The sequence below is a fragment of the Syngnathus acus genome, chromosome 6, assembly GCF_901709675.1.
Source record: "Syngnathus acus chromosome 6, fSynAcu1.2, whole genome shotgun sequence".
In the NCBI taxonomy this organism is placed as follows: domain Eukaryota; kingdom Metazoa; phylum Chordata; class Actinopteri; order Syngnathiformes; family Syngnathidae; genus Syngnathus; species Syngnathus acus.
The window spans coordinates 7193814-7214621 of NC_051092.1; the positions used below are offsets into that span (position 1 = coordinate 7193814).

General features: G+C 41.6%; 1 protein-coding gene across 1 annotated transcript in view; it reads right to left on the reverse strand.

The window, feature by feature from the left end:
- Positions 1–1025: 1025 nt before the first annotated feature.
- jph3 (junctophilin 3) overlaps positions 1026–20808 on the reverse strand; it is a 29884-nt gene continuing 10101 nt past the window's right edge. Inside the window, exons 2-6 of the mRNA XM_037254412.1 lie at positions 18419–18905; positions 15346–15711; positions 7891–8015; positions 5674–6632; positions 1026–3831 (exon numbers count right to left, since the gene is read on the reverse strand). Of these exons, the coding sequence (XP_037110307.1) occupies positions 3751–3831; positions 5674–6632; positions 7891–8015; positions 15346–15711; positions 18419–18905 (2018 nt within the window). The 3' untranslated portion in view covers positions 1026–3750. The remainder of the gene's footprint in view (positions 3832–5673; positions 6633–7890; positions 8016–15345; positions 15712–18418; positions 18906–20808) is intronic.

Consider the following 20808-nt stretch of genomic DNA (forward strand, 5'->3'; position numbering starts at 1 on the left):
AGGTCTTGGTGCTGTAATTTCAATTGGCCACCAGTAGATAGCAGCAAATCTCCGTGTCTAAAGCCACGCATGGCGCAATGTCGCTTGGCCATTCGTTTAGACAAAAATTAAAACCAGTTATGTTGTGTTTGGAAAATTCCGTTTTGGCCTGTTTTGTTTTTAATCTATTAGTTTAACTTTACAATGTAAAGTTCACATCAACCGCTTTCTGTCATTGACAGCACCTAGGAAGAACGATAGGCACCGGTTGTTATAGTAACCATGCTCGGTACTCCCCTCCAAAATACAGAAGTCATGTACCTCTACTTCCCCTGCAGGGATGATGCAACTCACACTCAAAGGAAAAACACCAATCTTTATTTTAAACACTTTAATTAATTTCTTCACGTAAAACAAAACAAAACAGAGTACGTAATTCCCAGAAATAAAGAAAACAGGGGAAGGAAAGGAAGAAAGAAAGATTCAGATATAGAGAGAGCTTGGCATGCTGTAACATGCTGCAGTGTAACAGGTGTATCGTCACCAGGCTGACAACAAACAGCAGCAGAACCTTTATCAGTCTAGGACCCAAATGAATGAGATTATTATCTGCCTCCTGGTTTTAACACATGAAAGATGGAGAGAAATGACAGAAATGAGACAACAGCTGCGATGCGGTCAGAAAACCAGCAGCAGCTCACTGTTTCCTGAAATAGTTGGCGGTGGCAAGTGGAAGAGACATCCTATCACCCAAAGGTTGCACCTTTGTTTATACTCCCATAAACTTTCATTAATGCGAACTAGAAAACAAATAGGACGGCACTGTGACGCACTGGTTAGCACGTCCGCCTCGCAGTTAAGAGGTTGCGGATTCGATTCCACCTCAGGCCCTCCCTGTGTGGAGTTTGCATGTTCTCCCTGTGCCTGCGTGGGTTTTCTCCATTTCTCCAGTTTTCTCCCACATCCCAAAAACATGCTTGGCAGGCCGATTGAGCACTTCAAATTGCCCTTAGGTGTGAGTACGAGTGCAGATGGTTGTTCGTCTCTGTGTACTCTGCTATTAGCTGGCAACCGGCTCAGGGTGTCCCCCACCTACTGCCCGATGACGGCTGGGATAGGCTCCAGCATGCCTGTGACCCACGTGGGGGCAAGCGGGACAGATAATGGATGGATAGATGGATGGATAGATAGCAAACAAATACAGAGGCTGATCTGCCAGATGGATTTTATAGACAAATCCTTTGTATGCAATCATGAAAGTCAGTGTCAGGACTCCCATTAGAGTGCACTAAAGTACTTTGATTTGTTATTGAATCTTATGATTTCTAAGAAACATTACAAACACAAACTTTGACCCTTTGCATAAACGTTATGAGCAAATTTCTCAGGCCGCTATACGTGAGTTGGTGTTTTAATGACTTTTCCCACAGCGGTATGATATACAGAAGAAAACAACAGACACCATTGTTGAGATTATACAAAACACAAAATGAATTTCAAATAAACAGAGTGGTGGTGCATGGGTGCTGGATAATCAAATTTGGGTGTATATTCATTTTTATTGTGGTTAATTCCAGTCTGTTTGAAGTATGAATCAAGCTTTGCTCAGCCTAAAAACACAACGTAACGTGTTAAGATGCATTTTCACGCAGATGCCCTCTTGGTATTGTTTGTTTATGTGATGGATTACCCCCATACACCCAAATACAAAATCTAACAATCCAAACTAGGGATCTAGTAAACATACATGCATTAACATTTAACCAAAAAAAACTTTGAAATATGGGCATGAATTGACAGTTAAGTTCCAATTAATTGAGTACAGTCTTACTCAATTTTCCACATGTTACTGAACTTGCTAACTACTGCACTAAAGTTGCAGCACCGTCACCTCTTGCAACTAGCTTACTTTTGTTTAGTATGCAATGAATCAATCTTCAGTTCAGCGCAATCGGTAGAATTTGTTGACGTACTTCATGAGACATCTTGTGGGGATAAGCTAATACGTTTTTGGCTTTCTTCAAATTCAGTCATGGAAGATACACAACTAGGTCATTTTTCATGATGAACCCAATATGCAGTACAGGTAATTTGACCTCCTCTATTTTTTTTTAATTCACTTGTCCAAGTGTTTCTGAGAACCGACTCTCTCATTTGACCTCTACTAATTTGCTTACAGGGAAAACAGGATAACTGGCGATACCGCAACCTGAGCTTCACGTACAATCCTAACACACGTGGAACAGAAGAACAGCAATGCAAGGTTCCTTTTTATCAACTTGGGCTTTTGTTTATAATTGATTTAATAACCAATATCTTCCATGTACTTTTAATACCTTTAAAACATGGCTCAGCTTGCCAATGTCACATGGCCGAACCCAGATCAATTAATGCCATTTCAGCATACTGCAAATATATTTTAAAGAGTTTGAGTAAACTGTATTAGTGACCAGAGAGAGAGAGACTTAAACAGAGGACTGTTTAAATACTAATTCTAACCGAACCAGGAAACTTAAGGGTCGATTCTTCGATCGAGCGACTCTATTTAGCTCCTTGCTCGAGATCGAGTTTTGCAAAGAGGACCAAAAAAGATGAACATGTGAATTCAAAAAGGTTTACAGAAGGTCAAATGAAATTTATCGTCAAGGGTTACAGTGCATATTAGGTTCACTCTGAAATTTCCCCCTAAATTCCAGCTTATATTGTTGCCTTAATTGTGACCTGCTTGTACCCCACCCACCACGTACCAAAAGTCAGCTGGGATGGATTTTGTACAGTCACATCTACAGTGATGCACACGTTTAACTTGAATATTGTGCCGAGGAGGGTCTGCGCTGAACTACCACCAACTCAGAGTTAGAAAAGCTCAACGACTGGTGTTTGCAGGTGGCAAAGAGTAGGAGGGAAAGACAGAGAGAGCATCGATGATGGAAAAATGGTGGTACGTTGGATGTGGCTGAATAGAGGGCATGTCCTCATGAGACATTCTCTTTCTGCTCATTGCAAACATACAATGGCTTTTTGGAGGCACACCGTTGTCATGCACTTTACTCGCAAATGAAAGAGTGGAATGGGAATCAAGCCAAGAGTGTGTGTGCATGCCCGGGTTACACAGACAGGCAGCCTCCAACAGTATATCTGGGTGGTGCTGTGAGTCAGTCCCTGCATTTGTCTCTCTTGACAGAGATTAAAGAAATACAACATCAGAAGGAACATTTGGGCAGGCGGAAGAACCAAAAAGCTGGAGTCATATTGAGTCAAGTGAAGAGCTTACAAAATAAATAATATATCCATCAACGTATTATACATGAGAGAAAATCTTCATAAAGAAATATTACAAATCTGTTGTAAACTATGATTTGAAGATGGAAAAGGTATATATTTTGTCTTCAGACTGTGGAAGCAGGCATTACTTGCTATAATGCCATGGCCTGGGAATCAGACCAATTTCAGTCAATATGTGAACTAGTCAAGCTCACTTTAGTCCAGTTTCCGGACCGTATTATGCAGCCCACTCGCCAAGGCTGGCGTACGCTTCTTACATCCAGGTCATTGGGCGCTGCGCTGCAGTGTCGCCATCATAGGAGCTGGACTAAGATTTGAACGCAAATCAACCATCTTTAGCCCAAAATGGATCGTAGCCCTCCGTGTCCTCTTCAGGTGGTTGCCGTCATTTTTCCAGGAACACACAGGGACAGCAGATCCCTCTTAATAACTATGGAAGTTTACAGTTGTAGCACGTATGGGCTCATTCCAAAAACAATGCTATTCTTAAATAAAAAAGTGGACAAACAAAAGAGCCACTCCAATGTTGAGAAGAATCACCATGCCAACCAGGATAACGCTGTAGGCCTGCAGAGGAGACAAATAAAAAGGCTTAATCGTCAGTCAATAATGACAATCTGGTGTCTTTGCAATTGCATCCATCTCAGTTATTCATTTAGGTTACGCACATTCTCCATGTCCAATAAACGCACGTCCCTTGTAGGTGAACTTAATCTAGTCATTGCATGAGAGCAACATTGTATTTATCTCAGTGTGATGATAATTCTGTCCTGTGAACTTGTGTGACACAAATCCCGCTTGGTTCTCTGCAGCTGCAAACACACACTCCATCGCACCAGCCCCCCTTCCGCTGTTGCTGACACCCACCCACCGATTGGCCGCTGTCGAAGCAAGGCATAAGCTGTTCCCTAGCAACAGAGCGCTAGTTAACCAATAGGGGGCATCTGAGAGGAAGCCCTACTTTGCCAATCTGCTGTTACTAAGGTGCAGAGAGCCCCAGTGGGCTTCTCTTAGTGCCTGTGTGTGTGTGTGTGTGTGTGTGTGTGTGTGTGTGTGTGTGTGTGTGTGTGTGCGTGCGTGCGTGCGTGCGTGTGTGTGTGTGTGTGCGTGAGTGAATTTGCTTCGCACACTCTATACCAGTCTGCGCAGAGGTTTTGTGTGTGTGTGTGTGTGTGTGTGTGTGTGTGTGTGTGTGTGTGTGTGTGTGTGTGTGTGTGCGTGTGTGTGTGTGTATGTGTATGTGCGTGCATGTTCATACGATGCAACCAGCAAACCACGACATAACCTCACAGAGGCCCTGTCTGCTGTAGACTAATGATATCAAAGTAAAATAATTAAGGAGTGTATGCACACAAAGAGTGGGTTTGTATCCGTCTCGCAGGTCTGAGGTGTGAGGGTTCGATTCCAGCTCTTTTGCTTTCCTGTGCGGAGTTTGCAGTTCTCCCCGTACCTGCGTGGGTTTCCTTCCACATTTCCAAAATATGCACAGTAGGCTGATTGACCACTCCAAATTGTCCGTAGATGTGAGATTAATTACCATACTTCTCAGACTATAAGAGGCTACCTTTTTCTTACAATTGAACCCTGTGGTTTAATGATCAAAGAAAACAAAAGGCATCAATACAACCATTTCATTTCTATTTGATTGGCTACCAGACTCCCACCATCGCTGGCAATGGACGAGATGCATTAGCGATTTTCAGTGAATTTTGATATTCGAATTTGGTTGTTCAGTGAATTTTGAACATGTTTCAAATTCCCTTGCCACACCTAAAGTACAGGCGACCGTTTGGCGAACATTCGCGACCTGGAACGAACCCAAGATTGGCTGCCTTCGAAAACATTGCCGATTGTTCACCGCTCAGTCTGCTTGTGATTAAGGTCATTTGTATGAGCCATTTTTATCCGTTTGTGTTATTTTTGCATTGTTGTAGTTTACCCCCCATACCACTAGAGGGCATTACCATGCATTGTACTTGGAAGCTATCAAACCCACGGTGAATTTGAACACTGGTGGGGTTGACAGGAAGCCAAGAGTTTTCAATTGTGTCAATTCCTTATAGCTATTCATGTTTACGGTGAGAAACACACGTGGTTATTTTGGTTACTTTTATGTTATGAGTTATGTCCCGTGTTGTTTCATTTGGAAAATAAACCTGCACGTCTTTTCTTGACCTACTCTCCGTCTGCTTACTACGTCAAGTGCAAAGGCATACATTCTAACTCGACGATATGGTTTAGTCTCATTCAGTTCTTTCTTTTCCCCGTAATGTGGAGCTCCACGGCTATGAACGCAAAGCGGCCAATATATGTCCACATTAGTTTTCATGGCTAAACGTAACTGTTGCGGCTTTTGTTCAGTTGGGTTCTATAGTCCAGAAATTGTGTTGTGCTGTGCATGGGTCTTACCGAGTGGCCTTTGCGCTGGATGACTTCCTGTTGCTCTGGTGCGATGGGAGAAGACTTCAAAGGGGGGGAGAGGGTGAGGTCCCGTCGTATAGGCCGAGCATCCATCTTGTCGCCCAGTCGTACGCTCTCCAGCTGGTCTTTGCCTTCCCGGCCCTCTCTTCCTTCCCTCCCGTCTCGGTTCTTATGTCTCTGTCGTTGCAAAGTGTGTGAGCGCCCCTCTCCGTGAGAGTGACTGTGCCCGTGCTTCTCTTCCCCGTGCCCATGGGGCTTGTGGGTCGTGGAGTCTCTGGGCTGTAAAGGCTTCATCTCCATTTCATAATTGCTCATTTTCTCTTCGTCCTGCTCAAGAAGCCGCCCTGCCCTGCTGTGCGCCCCCCTGTGCCCAGACGTCCAAGAGGCAGAAGAGGATGTCTCTGTCCATCTGTCTCCTCTGGTTTGTTTATGATTGGATGAAGTATGGTCCCGAGACTTGTGATTGAGGGAGGTGTGTTTGTGTCCATTGGTCCTGCCGGTGCCTTGTCCGCTAAGTCCACCTCCCCCTTTGTGGAAGACTCCTTTTCTCTTTTCCTCACCCCAGCTTTTGGCCCGCATGTACTCCACCTTGCCACCTTCACTCTCCTTACTGCCTCCCTCTATCACGACATGAATTTCTGTCTGCCCTCCAGGCCCTTCTTTGTCACCCCGTTCTCCTGCTTCTTTCCCCCTGTCTCCGTGGTCAACTGCAGTCTGCCGGTGAAATCGAGCACTTTTGCTGCGTTGCGCTGGCCGAATTAAGGCGGGAGGACTGTGGGGAGGGGAAGAAGAAGGGGGACTGAGATCTGGTGTGGCGTTGGAGGGCTCATCTGAGCCTGTGCTCCTCACATAGAGGTCGGGACTGTCTGCGCTTCCGGCGCTACTGGACAAGCCTTCACCTTCCACTTCACTGGACACCTGACACTTGGGACGTTGCACCTCCATGCCTGCGACAAATAGATTGCAAAATTAATCGTGGCACAAATTAGTAAGTATTGTCATCATGTCACTGATTTAAATCGGACAATTTTTAGAATGTATTTATTTGCATCCCTTAAAATCAGTCTGTGAATTTCAAAAGTAATTCCATTAGGTTTGCATAAATATTTCTGTTTGTCTATGCTCCATATTTCCAAAAGGGTGCATGCATGCAACCTGTCAACAGCATTTCAAATTGAAGAATATGGTTGGGTTTTTTTTTTTCCACCAGCATGCTTTGCTGCTTCTGTAAATAGTTACTGTGGTTACAGCTAGTTACAAGTTTTATCATTAGTATTACGTCTTGTTTGTGTTCTCTTGCTGCATGATAGTAGTCGTTTAATTTTTTGTGTGTAATTTTGTGGTGCTGTGAGCGAATTTGGTTTTTTATTTTAGTGTCCCAAAAAGTAGATGGCGTCTATAATGATGTAGCACTCCCTGACCCTACCTGATACATATAAAACCAAGCAATTTAACAAACTCAACAGTAGAGAAATTGACAAGCCAATTGAAAAATCAAAAATTAAAACAAAAGGAATAAAAGCCTTGGCTCATTTCAATGAATAAAAAGAAGTGTGTACGCGTGTGTGCGTGTGTGTCATTATGCTGAGCACAGTATGGAGGTGGGGCTTGGCTACCTGCGGTGTTTTATAGGTCTGACGGACAAAGGCAGAAATAAAAAGTTCAAGGGTGGTTGACATTGACCTTAATACAAACATGATTTTATTAAGCGTGCTCTGTACACACTAATCTAAGGAACTGCAAGCAGACACAGGCGGATAATGTAACAATGGCCAGTTGGATCACCAAAGGGAAGTGTTATGTGAGCACTTCGAGATGGCTTCCCATAATGCCTGCATCTTGATCCAAATCACATCACATTACATGCGCTACAACTTAAACCCGCTCTGAGCTGGTCAAAAGTCAAGTCAAATTTTTGGGACTAAATTGTTGAGAGCCCAAAAAGCAGGTAGGTAAAAAAAAAAAAACGCAGTTGGTCCACCAGAATGCAAACTCCATACAGAAAGGTGCAAGCCAAGATTCAAACCCAGAACTGTACAGCGGTCTCTAAAGCCTCATGTATGGTGCAAGACTGACTAATGATCTGTTTAATTGGTCGTTCCCTAAGATTTGTATCTACATTACACACGCAATTCTTAAGCGCTGTACAAAAATGTGGACATGGGCAAATGTATATAGCAATTCTGTGAGTGTGTGGGGACCCACCGTTTCCCGGATGCTGGAAGGAAGGGGAGAACTGCTTGGCAGTGACTCTGGCCATGCGACTCTCCTCTTGAGCTTTCTGGGCCGCTCCAACAGCTGCCTCTCCTTTACCCTGCGCATGAGCAGTCCTGACACACAGAAAAAGGAAATTTAAAAGTTGTCAATTCATAAACAATGCAGCCATGTCTTTGCGGTGAGCTGATACTGAAATCCAAAATAGAGCTATGTACATGAATCACTGCCTGCTTTGTAGAAGTTGTATCATTTCATCTAGATACTTAATTGACCTTCTAATTTGCTTCTGGTTACTCTCTGCTGTGACACACAGTTCAGACTTGCTTAAGCCATTTTTCCATTGTACTGGTTCTACGCCGGAAGAGCCATGTTCTGCCTTGTGTGGTTAATTTTCCATTCCACTTTCCTGGGCTGTGCGATGTTAATGGAACCGTTCCTCAGAACCTCTTCCAACCTATTTCTCGACTGCAGGCCAAGGAGGGATGTAACATTGCTGTCATCTGATTGGCCAACAGATGCGGCAAGGAACCCCACTGCTCACTCCCATTTGCTGTTTTTAAGGGAGTGAGACAAAGCCACCTGCCGGCTGCCGCCAAGTCATACAAAAACAGTATACACAGTGCACATACAGCCATTAAAAAAAGATTTTGAAGACCTTGAAGACTGGAACTGGAAATGCCTGGCCTAGTACATTCGTTGGACCCATACATTATCGACAACAAAACCAGCTCATACGAGTTCAATTTAAAAGGTGATCGATATTTTGGTGAAAACCAAAAACTCACTTCACAAGGGCTTTGTGTTTTTAGACATGTTTTCTTTGTAACTTTTAGTGGCACCAGACATTCAAATGAACACTGCACGGTTGTCATTCAAGGAACACTACAGGTCACTACAGAAAGACAACGTGGTCTACAATAAAGAAAGAAAATTGGGATATATTTTAGGGCTATAAAACAGGCACTCGCTCTCGCTCTCATTCACTCTCATCTACTTCTGGCAACATGGGTGCCACTTGCAAAAATGAAATTGTAAATATGATTAAGTATTGTTGTGAAACACAAGATATATCTGTGTGTATGTATACAGAGGTGGAGAATTTGAGCTGGTTTACCTGTGTGACCTGTGGCAAAAGCTAAACTGTGCTAGAATTTTTACTTTCTGGACCTGGATTCTCCACCTGACTGTGTATTTTTGTGCCTTGGCTGCAGCCAGCAGAAATTTTCATCTGAGTGAAAGCTTCTGTGCATTTGATGGGCTATAATTTATTATTCATATTTTTTATCACCACAAAACTAGACTCAGCCACTTGTGAAATCTTATGGCAGAAATCTTCAAACTACACTGTGAGTGTACAGTCGACGCATGCACAGATGAGGCAACAGATTCCAAATCTAAACTCAAACTTATGTATACTTTATACACCGCACAACTCTGGATAACACTCAATACCAACCTTGTAATGTGCTAAAAAATATGAATCACATACAGAAGTAGCTGGTACTTCTCTTACAACTTACACGGAAAAGACGAAATCAGAAAATAGGAGCAAAGTAACGTGGAACGTGCTTTGATGACTACGCACGCTGAAAGTAAATGATGAAAACAGGTGAGGAAGGTGGACGGTGATGGAGAGGCGGGCAGCTGACAAGACAAACAGGCAGCTTGGCAATGAGCCATAATGACTCAGATAACAACCTGCCCACGAGTGGATGTAGAACTGGAGGAGATAGCCTACACAGTGATGAGCGTATGAGTGGCATGTGTGTGTGTGTGTGTGTGTGTGTGTGTGTGTGTGTGTGTGTGTGTGTGTGTGTGTGTGTGTGTGTGTGTGTGTGTGTGTGTGTGCGTGCATGTGTGACAATCGCAGGAGAGTTGAGTAATACAGCAAGAAAGCGCGAGCGTAAGACCAACAGTCCAAAGTGAGGCAACCATTAAATCAAAAACCAGTCCTCATTAAATTTGCTGGTGAGTTGGAGTCTATCCCAGCTGGCATTGAGTGAGAGGCCAAGGGTCATTTCTTGACTTCCCCGGTCCATAGGCAAGAAGGACCACAAAGCTTCTCCCCAAAATAACTAAGACAGAAGATATATCTTAATTTTGGTGTCTGTGTGTTTGACAACAAACCATTTAGCAGAGGGGCCCATTAGGGAGATTCCTAAATCCCGACAAGTGAATGCAGTGTCATCGGGGTGTGCAGTTGACCTGTGTCTCAGTATAGTGTACTTAAACATTTTATCCATCTAGATTATCTTACTTTGTGCAACCACCTCACAAAAGAAAATTGACTCAATTCAACAAAAACCTTTTTCATTGTCGGCCTATTCGCCACTAGCAATTAAGATGCAACTCCACGCATGAGGGCCTCAGTCATGAATCGAATCTACTACATCTCTACTTCGAGGCAGAAGTGTGTCAACCAATCATTTCTTTCTTTCTTTCTTGGATGGACAAGGTTCATCTCACACTAAAACGATGCGCCGTAAAAATCGAACATATCACACACTGTGTATGAATAGCAGACCTATTGTATTTTTAACTATTTATTTCCCCAATTCATTGTAGCTTACAAAACCACTTTATGCTATGAGGAGGAGCAGATGGGGAAATGAATGCAGACATCTCATCCCATCCCATCCCATCCCCACCCTCTCTCTAAGCTCTTTTTGCTCTCAGGGCGCAGCAGCCGTCTTGATGCAGTGTTACATGTCGATGGACATTGATTTTCACCTCGCTGCCTCTTTGTTTCTCTTACCCTGATGCACACGCTTCGCCAACCATGCAATCGTACACGTTGATTTCGAAACGCCACTTTATGCTACGGGGATGGGAGGACTGGAAGATGAATGATACATTTGTTATTTTTTGCCAATCGCGGTGCAACAAAGGTATGATTTCTCCCACATCAAAATCTCTTGCGCTGATCATTTTACCCAGCCTGAATTCACCTTGGTCGTCACAAGACACAAAAAGACATCTGAGTCATTGTGCTATGGTGTACATTTTGTCTTCTTTTTAAAATAGGGTTGAAGGTTTTTTCCAACGATGAGAAAAATATTTTACTTCTCTTACCTTTTCTTCGATTTTTTTCCTTTGACTGAAAAAAAGAAGTGTCTGAAACAAAAAACCTGAAACCTCTTAGTCACTCTCATTACTTTGCATCTCTTCGCCCACAACCACCTGCTCCTGTACTGTAGCAATAAAACATCTGATAGCAACTAAACAAAATTATACCACTTGATCCCTTCACGAGAGCGAAAGGAGAAAGAGAGAGCAGTGATACGAAGTCTGAGATGAGAGTCGGTAACAAAAGAGATACTCAGAGGTGTCTTTGATAAGAGAAGGGAAAGCGTTCTTCCTTATTCAACATTAGTGAATCATTATCATTAATTGCGAACCAGCTTAATTACAGACACGCTCAAACGACTCAAGCGTTTAAGTGGAGGAGAAAGGGGGAGAGCAAGCACAATGTCTTCATTATTGTATTCAATGACCAGAGCTCATTCTTAGTGAGAAGCAAGTCATGCAAGTTGTGACCTTGGGAGACCTCCAAGGACATGAGAAAGAGAGGGCGGGGCCACGGGAAAGGACGCTGATCTATTCCTCTTTGTGTCTGTGTGGTATGTTATGCAAGTCATGTGGGTGTTATTTTTATACATTATTATCAATATGGTAAATCTTGTCAAATAAAAGAAGTGGAACAAAAAATTGAAAATTAAAATTGATTGAGCGATTTAAAGTGCTCAAAATGGCTCGCTCTTTTTGAAGATGCAACGTTAATGATTTAACAAACATGCTGTTTTGGGGTCTCGTAAAAATTATGCAAGTAGGAAGATTCCGCCCAAAGTCAGCAATGATGTCTTTGTGCCCATGCTTTTTCAAAGAATGTGACTTTTGAATTCTACACCTGTTGGGTTTTCATTAGGCGATAAATACACTGAAGTGACACTCTTCAGCAAATAAAGTGGCGACGTTTTCAGGTCATTGATATTTGAGCAAAATGTATGACTCAAGAAATGAACAGCAGGTCACACCTCGCACGATAGAAGGAAACATAGTCCATATGTGCCTTAAAACATGAATAACATTCATTTTAATGTATTGTTCACTTGCTTGCTACCTGGCTTGTTCTTCCTCAGTGTCATTTTTCAATTCCAGCTTATTTTATGGCTAATCGACAGCATGTGCAGTGGAAAAGTTATTATTCTCTAAATCATTCAAGCCCAAAAGTGAATCAAAACTTAGTATATTGTCTACTTGGCAATTTTCCTAATCAGCACTGGACTGCATGAAAAAGGAATGGCAGCACGTGTATTTTACTGGCCGTAGCAAATGAGCAGGCCTTTTAAAAAAGGTACTACGACAGTGTTGCATTTGGATTTGACTGCAGAGGTTTAAAGCGTGACATTGGAAATAGAGTACAACAGATTGGTGACAGAGTAAAACGACCCATTCATTACATTATTAACTGAAATATATGAATTGGTCAAACTGTGGCTCAGGGTTGCACAGATTCACGTCCATCTGCCAGTATCACAAACATACTGAAGACCCAAAATGTAAATAATTACATCTAAAAATGGAAGTGACAACAGCAAAGGATAAGTTTAACACAGAATGATTTTCCTTTATTCTAAAAAAGAAACTTATTTGGGGTTGCAGTCTTCAGTGCACGGCACAGTCTGTCATTTTCTGGACTGTATGTATTGGTCAACATATGCACATCAGAAGATTCAATGGTATTGACTTTATGTAAGGTTTTGGTCCCATGCATTCGAGTGTTAAATCCTTCAGCAGAGATCATGAATATGGAAATCACAACTGCAAGCCCGCTTCCTGATCTTATTCAAGCCCCCTGCATGTGTGTGCTTCAGCTCTCACGTGGTCCAGCTTTGGGAAATAAAAAGTATGTATAGTAGATAAACTAAATCATGAAAAAAAAAAAGGTCATATCTGAGCTGGGACACTGGGAGACAAAATAAAATTGGGTTTACTTGAATCATGTGCGCCAGTCCAGTTCCCAGGACTTCTACACAAAAGTGATTTTTATGGATAACTGTATAAATTAACACAATGATATTTAAGTTTTACAGAATGAAAACTGCATTTTGTGAAAAAAAAAAGGCAAAGTTCCTATTTACTGCCCCGCTACGCACATCCATCATATTAATTACATACGTCAAATTCTCATATATGCCAATGAAAGCAATTCACAATCAAGAAGTAGGTGTGTGTGTGTGTGTGTGTGTGTGTGTGTGTGTGTGTGTGTGTGTGTGTGTGTGTGTGTGTGTGTGTGTGTGTGTGTGTGTGTGTGTGTGTGTGTATCGTTCGAATAATGTCTGTTTTTTTGTTGTCATCTGAATATAAATGTCTATATTTCAAAAAGGACTGGGAAATACTTTCAGTGTTTACGAGATGTCTTGTAAAACAAGCTCGAAATGAGCTGGTCTGGATGGATGCATGCTTTTGATTCATTTTGCTTTGTTAGATTCTCACAGAAAATGAATAATGCCCAAGTGCGTACATTTACTGATTAGAGAAATGACAGGAAAACCCACATGAAGACAAAATGATATGAGATGCTTTCTTATTGTTTTTTTCTGTCTGGCTGCTGTGGTGCTGGAGATGTGGCGGGCAGTGGCCTTAACAGAGTCATCAAGTCTAATTGGATTTCCTCTTTCCTAATTTAGTTCATGTATTAGTTTGCATGCACACAGAAATGACACAGTGTGTATGCAGACAAACAAATACCAAAAACATCAAAAACCAAAAACACACCCCTTATATAATTTTATGCTCATAATACCAGAGCTACAATCTATAATGGTTTGTAGTAAATTAAATTAAATTAAAAAATGTATACTGAAGGGAAATTCAATTAACTACTATCGTATATTGTGTTTTCACACATTACACAACGCAGAGAACCAAATCACACACGTGCGAGCATAAAAACAACTTGCAATAGCATGTTGGGGCCCTTTTTTGTGTCCCTGAGCTGAGTTTGGGAAACGTTAGGGCTCAAAGACATCTCAACAATAGTCAGGAAGCAGACGAGCATCTCTCCAACAACTGACCTCAGTGGGATTCAAGCGATCAGGTGAGCAGGTGACCAATATATTATCTTCCTGTTTGACATTGCATTGGAACAAAAGTCATTGCTCTTCAAGTGAGTCATCCCAGTCTTAAGCGGATTCAGATAGTTTCGCGTCATTTGGCGCACGACTTGTACTATAACCCCCTTAATCCTACTTCCACCTTAACTGTAATCCTGTTCTTAATCAGGCAGAGATAAAATAATAAACGATTGGGCTGATCCGATAGTAGGACAAGGAAGCACGACCAACAAGATGAACATAAACTGCACTGACGACAATCCAGATGTAAAGTTGCACTCACATGCTAATCCAAAGACATAAAAGACAATATCTGTAGCAGACCAAGATCAGCTGTCTTCAACATTACAAGCAAACCACGCTAGAGTGCGTTTGAACTGTACAACAGCTCTCAAACTGGTCCCATGGGTGCCGATTTAGCACTTCCGGCTTAACCTTTCAGGCTTGCGTGGCAAGTTCTTGCACAAAAATCACCCAACAACAATTTTTGCTGCTTTTGAAATTCCTCTGAAAACTTAATATAAATTCGGCAAAGTGACTCAAAAGCTGAAATGCACGTTTCCCCTCAAAATAAAACAAATTTCTTTGCTAAACATGCAGTTTGAACATTTTTTTTTAAATAAAATAATTTAAAAACAATTAGATGACAGTGTGTGGCGAACGTTTCTTATTTTTCCTTGATGTTTTCTTTTTAGGGTTTTTTTCTTGCTTTTCTGGGCGAATGTCCTTAATATTTTCAACTGTGGGCATGTGAAGCCCTTTGAGACTTTGTGGTTACTAAATAAATCTGATTTGACTTGACGCAGCAATCTACAGCGTGATTGAATGCACCCTGCCTAGTTGCCAGATGCTGTGTTAGAGAACAACAGGTTGGGCGAATATTGCGCTTCCCTGTAGTCAAAAAAGCATTTTGCTGGATTTTTGATTGGTGATACTGTTTTGCTTTGAGTCTGGTCTGCCAAGGAGAAATATGATAGTCATGGTCCCATTCTGTCATGGTAGGAACTAAAATGTTGATGCAGTACACGGATTCTTCATTTGACCACATACTGTATGCATGCATTCAATTGCCATTGTGGAGAAGTGACAGATGATTCAAACAGAATGAATGTGGGGCTAAATGTCCATTTAAAATATATAATATAGATGAGTTTGGGCAAGAAGCGGGTTACTCCAATTCACACTGAAGGACAATTTAGAATTTTCAATGAACCCAACATGTAAGAGGAAGCTGAATATAAACATGGGGATAACCCATATTGGAGCCTCCAACGTGAGAATGTGCTGAAAATGAGAGAGTCACATGTTAGTTTGTGTGACTAACTACCTGGAAAGCGCAATCTCTGCTTTCTGGCGTGCGATGTCCGCTGCCTTCTGCGCTGCCTCCACGGCTCGGTCCACCTTCTCTCTGATTTTACTGGCCCGGAGTGGGATCAGGTTCTTCTTCTTGCCACTCACCAGGATGTTCTGCTTGTACTTCCCTTCTTCTTTAGTTCCGTCAGGAAAAGCCGTGCAGCCGTAGCCGTGGCGTTTGTTGCTCAGCCACTCCCCCTCATACTGCAGCCCATCAGACCGCCGGCTGACTCCGAATCCTGTCCTCTTGTCATTTTTCCACTCCCCGCAGTAGGTCTCTGTTGCCGTGGCATCCACATCATCATCAGCTACTGCCAACTCTGCATCTGCATCTCCAAGGCTAGAAAGATGAACTTAGTTAGGTTGATGTTGTTTGATTTAATCGTAAATAAATAAAAATGGTTTTAGACTAACAAACCGTTTCAAGAATATACTACATGTACAGGCTCTTTGGTTTAAAGATCTCAAATTATAGTCAAATTTCAAAATTCCGACATTGCTGTTTTTCTCAGTGGCTTTGGTAGATTTCTCTGATCAGAACTGACACGTGAAAAACAGTAGTTGCATTGATCAAAACAATTCATACAAATGTCGAAACATCACGGTTCCTACACAAAAGCTATTTTCTTTCTCGAAATGTTTAGTGCATAGTATCTCAAAAGTAAATATCTCTCTCACTGCCGAACATCAAGTCTTTCTGTCATGAGTAAGTCAATTGCTCTGTCAGGTTGTCAATATACAAGCGTACAATTGAGGTTCTCTGGTGTAAACTGCCGCTTTAGCTTTGATGACAATTTTTCAAAATTGAGAGTTACACTATGTGGAAGATTCATTGCAAGACACTGGGCAAGATTTACATTTCACATTTACTGTTTACACTGTCATTTGTTGACAAACCATATCATTGTGACGCAAAAAGGAAAAGACAGCACTAAGTGATCACACACACAATGATGAATAATAATGAAAATATTTTGTTCAATGAATTGATTTTAACAATGATTCAGAGGGATTGTCCCATGCTGTCGCCATATTTGTGAATGAAACCAGATGACATCCACCACAAATGTCTGCGGAGCGCCGTATCTGTCTGCCAGGTATAGTCTATAATCAATCTACTTTTTCTCACCGGAATTGCAGATGGTCCGTTGAACTCCCAATGAGGCATAGCGTGTCTATTATTCCAAAATACACTCAACTAGACCATTGCCTGGCACGAAAATGAAGCCACACTCGTTTTTAGGCGGAGCGCAAGGGTGTCAGTCTACCTAAATAGGGCCCCATGTGTGTCAAACAGAATTTACGGATCACTCCAAAACCATTGATAGCATTGAAAATGAATGCCAGTTCAATTTTTCTAAAGAAACAAATACACGCAGAGAGCTTGTTGGTGAAATATTGACCATTTTGACCTCAGCGGTGCTTCAAAATGGATCATTTTCCACATATTTCAACCCCAACCAACAAGGAGCACAATAGAATTGTCAGGCCATCATTCTATTTCTAAAAAAAAAAAAAAAAAAAAACTACGCATTAGATCCGTTTGTATCAGCTTTGCCGATAGCAAGATAAGCTTTTGTCAGCCACTCAGCCCACAAACAAGTTAAGAGCTGATGACAGTGGTCTGTTTAGTGCCTTTAAAAATAAACCACCTCAATCCTGAATGCCTGGAATTTGAGACTGCAGATTTCAAGAAGTGTGGAACTTCCCATAGGAAAATCTGCTCTTTCCTTTCTTGCTCATCCCTTGTCATTTCTTCTTTATTCAATTAACTGACACACGGGGATCTATCTCTTAACCTGCGTCAATCTGCACATAAGCAGGTTAGACCAGTCCAGCACAAGTAGGTTTGCACAGCTGTGTGCATAAACACAGAGGATTTTCATCCTCCCAATAATAGAAATAATAATAATAATATGGTTGATTCATTTATGTCTACAAAGAGTCAGAGAGTTTGTATTTGTAGATGAAATACGTCTAATGTCCACCACACAGAGCTCAAAATCTGTCTTCCTGTGGATCAGTCAAATTCACCCAAATCACATTCGATCAGCAATGCCAGGATTTAGATGTTGTCTGAGCAAGCGTAAGTTTATCCTGACATTCTGCTACCAAGTTGTCATTCTGCCAGGAGCATCTCCAAGAGCACAACCTTACTGTCCTTGATCACCCAGTTTGGCAGGGACCATGTCCGCTAATGTGGTGTCCACAAAATGACAGCCCTTTATCACTCAAACCTTTTGTTTTTTGGCAATATGATGAATAATTACAATTTATCATTTTATCAATAAACAATCATGTGCTTTACTATTTTTTGCTTTTCTTTTACCTAATTATTTTTATTTTCATTTTACTTAAAGGGCTTGCTGAGGTTGGCATACTGTAGCTACCTTGGGACCTGTGCAGAATGAATGAATGAATGAACGAATGAATGAAAACGTGTGAATCCCAGACACACAAAGTATATTATTTGGCCAAAAAAAGAAGCCCATGGATTTACCATGCATCATTGGCTAGGATATATTATGAAACAAATCACACCCATCAACAGAGCAATTAAGCAGCCAAGAGAATCTTTTGTTCACTGCCAAGTTATAAAAATGAGTCTTTGAGCGAGCAATTCTGTGCTTTGCTGGATCATGAAGTAACATTGCAGCTCATTTTATAATAGAGATCCAAACTAAATTTATCTGCTCATGATTTGGCATCTCAGCTGGACAGAGATCTGCAATTTCCAAGGATGATATGGAAGCACTATCATGTCAAAGCTAAAAAAAAATGGGAGCAAAGCACAGTTATCAGAGATTATTAAGAGCTATTAGCATGATCAATGCTATCTTCTGATAACCGGCACATATGTTCAACAAAGCCATATCAACAAATCTGCACAGTATGATTTGGTGGCATGAAGTGTGACAAAATGCTGCTTCCTCGACTAAAATGTCTTTAAAACTAGATTTATACTTTTCCTCACCACTTTTATTTGGTACCAGTATATAAACTGGAAGACTCCGAGATTCTTCTCGCTGCTTGATGCCATCTCATACCTGATGGTAGAATTGATGTCAGACGCAGCTGAAGACACAGTACTCATCCCAGCTTCACTCCTGAACGAGCTCTGTTTAGACCTTTGAGAAGCCAGAGAGCTCCTGGACTCAGACTTCCTCAGCTTCAGCCCGGACAGAATTGACCTCCTGAACAGTCCGCTCTTGTGCTTCCCCTTTAGGAGCTCAGTTTCACTGTGTGCCGTCAGTACGAAGCCCCCTCGAGACACTGCGGGACTACTGCCGCTGCTTCCTGTGCTGCACATGGAGACGCTGGTGGACAAGGTACCAGGAAGAGGTGGAGGAACAGGAACGACTGCGCCGCTCCGGTCAAGTAGAGCTGTACCGTTGCTGTGTTCCGAGCTGGAGCGAAGGGAGTTGATGGATGTACGGAGAGGGGAGCGGATGACGGCCGCCATGCCATACGGGACACTTTGGCGGACACCATAGCCATGCCGCATCCCACCAACCCACTGGCCCTGAAATGTGCCTGGGGAAAGAGAGGAAAAAACATTCAACCCCATCTGATATAACGTACAGGTGCATGGTTACTACGCTAGTGACATAACCCAAATTCAGCTGCTCATGGAGCAACATGGGTCAACTAGATGGTACTGGATGACCCTAGCTTGCATACTGGCTACGAAAAAAATATATGATTCATGACGTGTTTACTTTAAGTGCCAACTACTGTCAGTTATTTTGTTGGATCACATGGCCTTATTGTCAAAGAAAGATTAACTTGCCCAATGTACTAAAGATTATAAAGACAGGAAACGTGTGAGAATGGAGGAGAAACTGCCGTTATGTGAGAAGCTGTGGAAGCTTATAATAACAAAACTGAACACAAACTTTCACACCTTCATTTCATGAACAGAAACTCAATATCAGGGGTCACCGACCTTTTTGAAGCTCAGAGCAACTTCTTGAGTACCGATTAATGTGAAGGGCTATCATTCTGATATCTCTGAAATAATTTTGCTAAAATTACCCTTAATTTGTATTATTTTGTTATTTAGACCTTTTTTTCTTTTTTGTATTGCAGTTAAACTCCTGCTCTAAATTAAACAGAAAATACATTTTCTAAACAAAGCCAAATAACACCTCCTGGTGGGATCCTGGTGTTGCTGTCCATAATGGGAAGTGCCCGACCAACTGATACTGCATAACACAGATTCGCTACTGCATGATAGGACTTATATTGCAATGTTGCTGAAAAGTAGGGCAACTGTGTGTGTGTTTCCATTGTTGCACCTCTCCCTCAACCGCACACACACATAAACACTCTCGCTCTCAAACGGAAGTGTGTTCCAATAGAGTACAAGTGATCCATCCCGTCTGTCGTGGTTGTGATGTAACAGGTCTGTGAATCATTCTGTGGCAAACCCACTAAAGCAAACTATATGACCATTTAAGGAATGCAGCTACGCTCCCTTTTTCTGTCGTAAACACACGCAACCATTTCCCTGGTGGTCTTAAGTGGCACTGAAGTGGGAAGTGCTGAATGAAGCCATTTTTATAAACCACTTGTATTGTTGCTTACGTTATTCAACAAAGTCACACAATAACGACGTACAAGGACTGTTAAAAACAAATATATATAGTACAGTGAGCTCATTACAGTCCATCCTTCACATTCTCACTACCGTATTGGCCCGAATATAAGACGACCCTGATTAGAAGACAACCCCCTCTTTTTCAAGACTCAAGTTTGAAAAAAGACTTTTTGAACAACAAATTAAATTTTTACAAATAATAATTACAGTACACCTGAAACAAATGATTATAACAATATATTCGAGAGAAAAAGCATGTTATTTTGCCTCATTCAAATCGTGCAAAAACTGTCTATCACATCTTAATATCTGAACATTTAAAGATGTAAACTAAAGGGCAATCACATTTGTAAATGAATGGCTTCTGGTTTTTGAAATGTAAATAAATCAATCTACTGTGATAAAACAACAAAATTGCAATAACTGCATTAACCATCAAAGTGAAGTCTAACTGTAACTGTAGTCTTGAAATAAATCTGAATAAGGAAAAACATTGCAATAAAATATTGCAAACTGCTACCGCTATTTTTATTTTTATTCTTCGTGACAGGGGTTCGCTTTGGCCTGGGGAGTTAAGTTCAGCATTCACTTTGAAGATATCTGGCGCCATCTAGCGTTGTGAATGGGTATAATGTCTAGAACCCGAATGTCAGACGACTCCCACTTTTCTTATTTTAATGTAAAAAACACCGTCTAATATTCGTACCAAAACGGTATATTGCACACTTTGAAGTAATAATTTTTTTGCTTCGGTTCATAATACTGTGATTTGAGTGTAGGCCTGCCCTTATTTGGGCAGAATCTTCTTAACTTTCTTTTTCTCATACACACACAAAA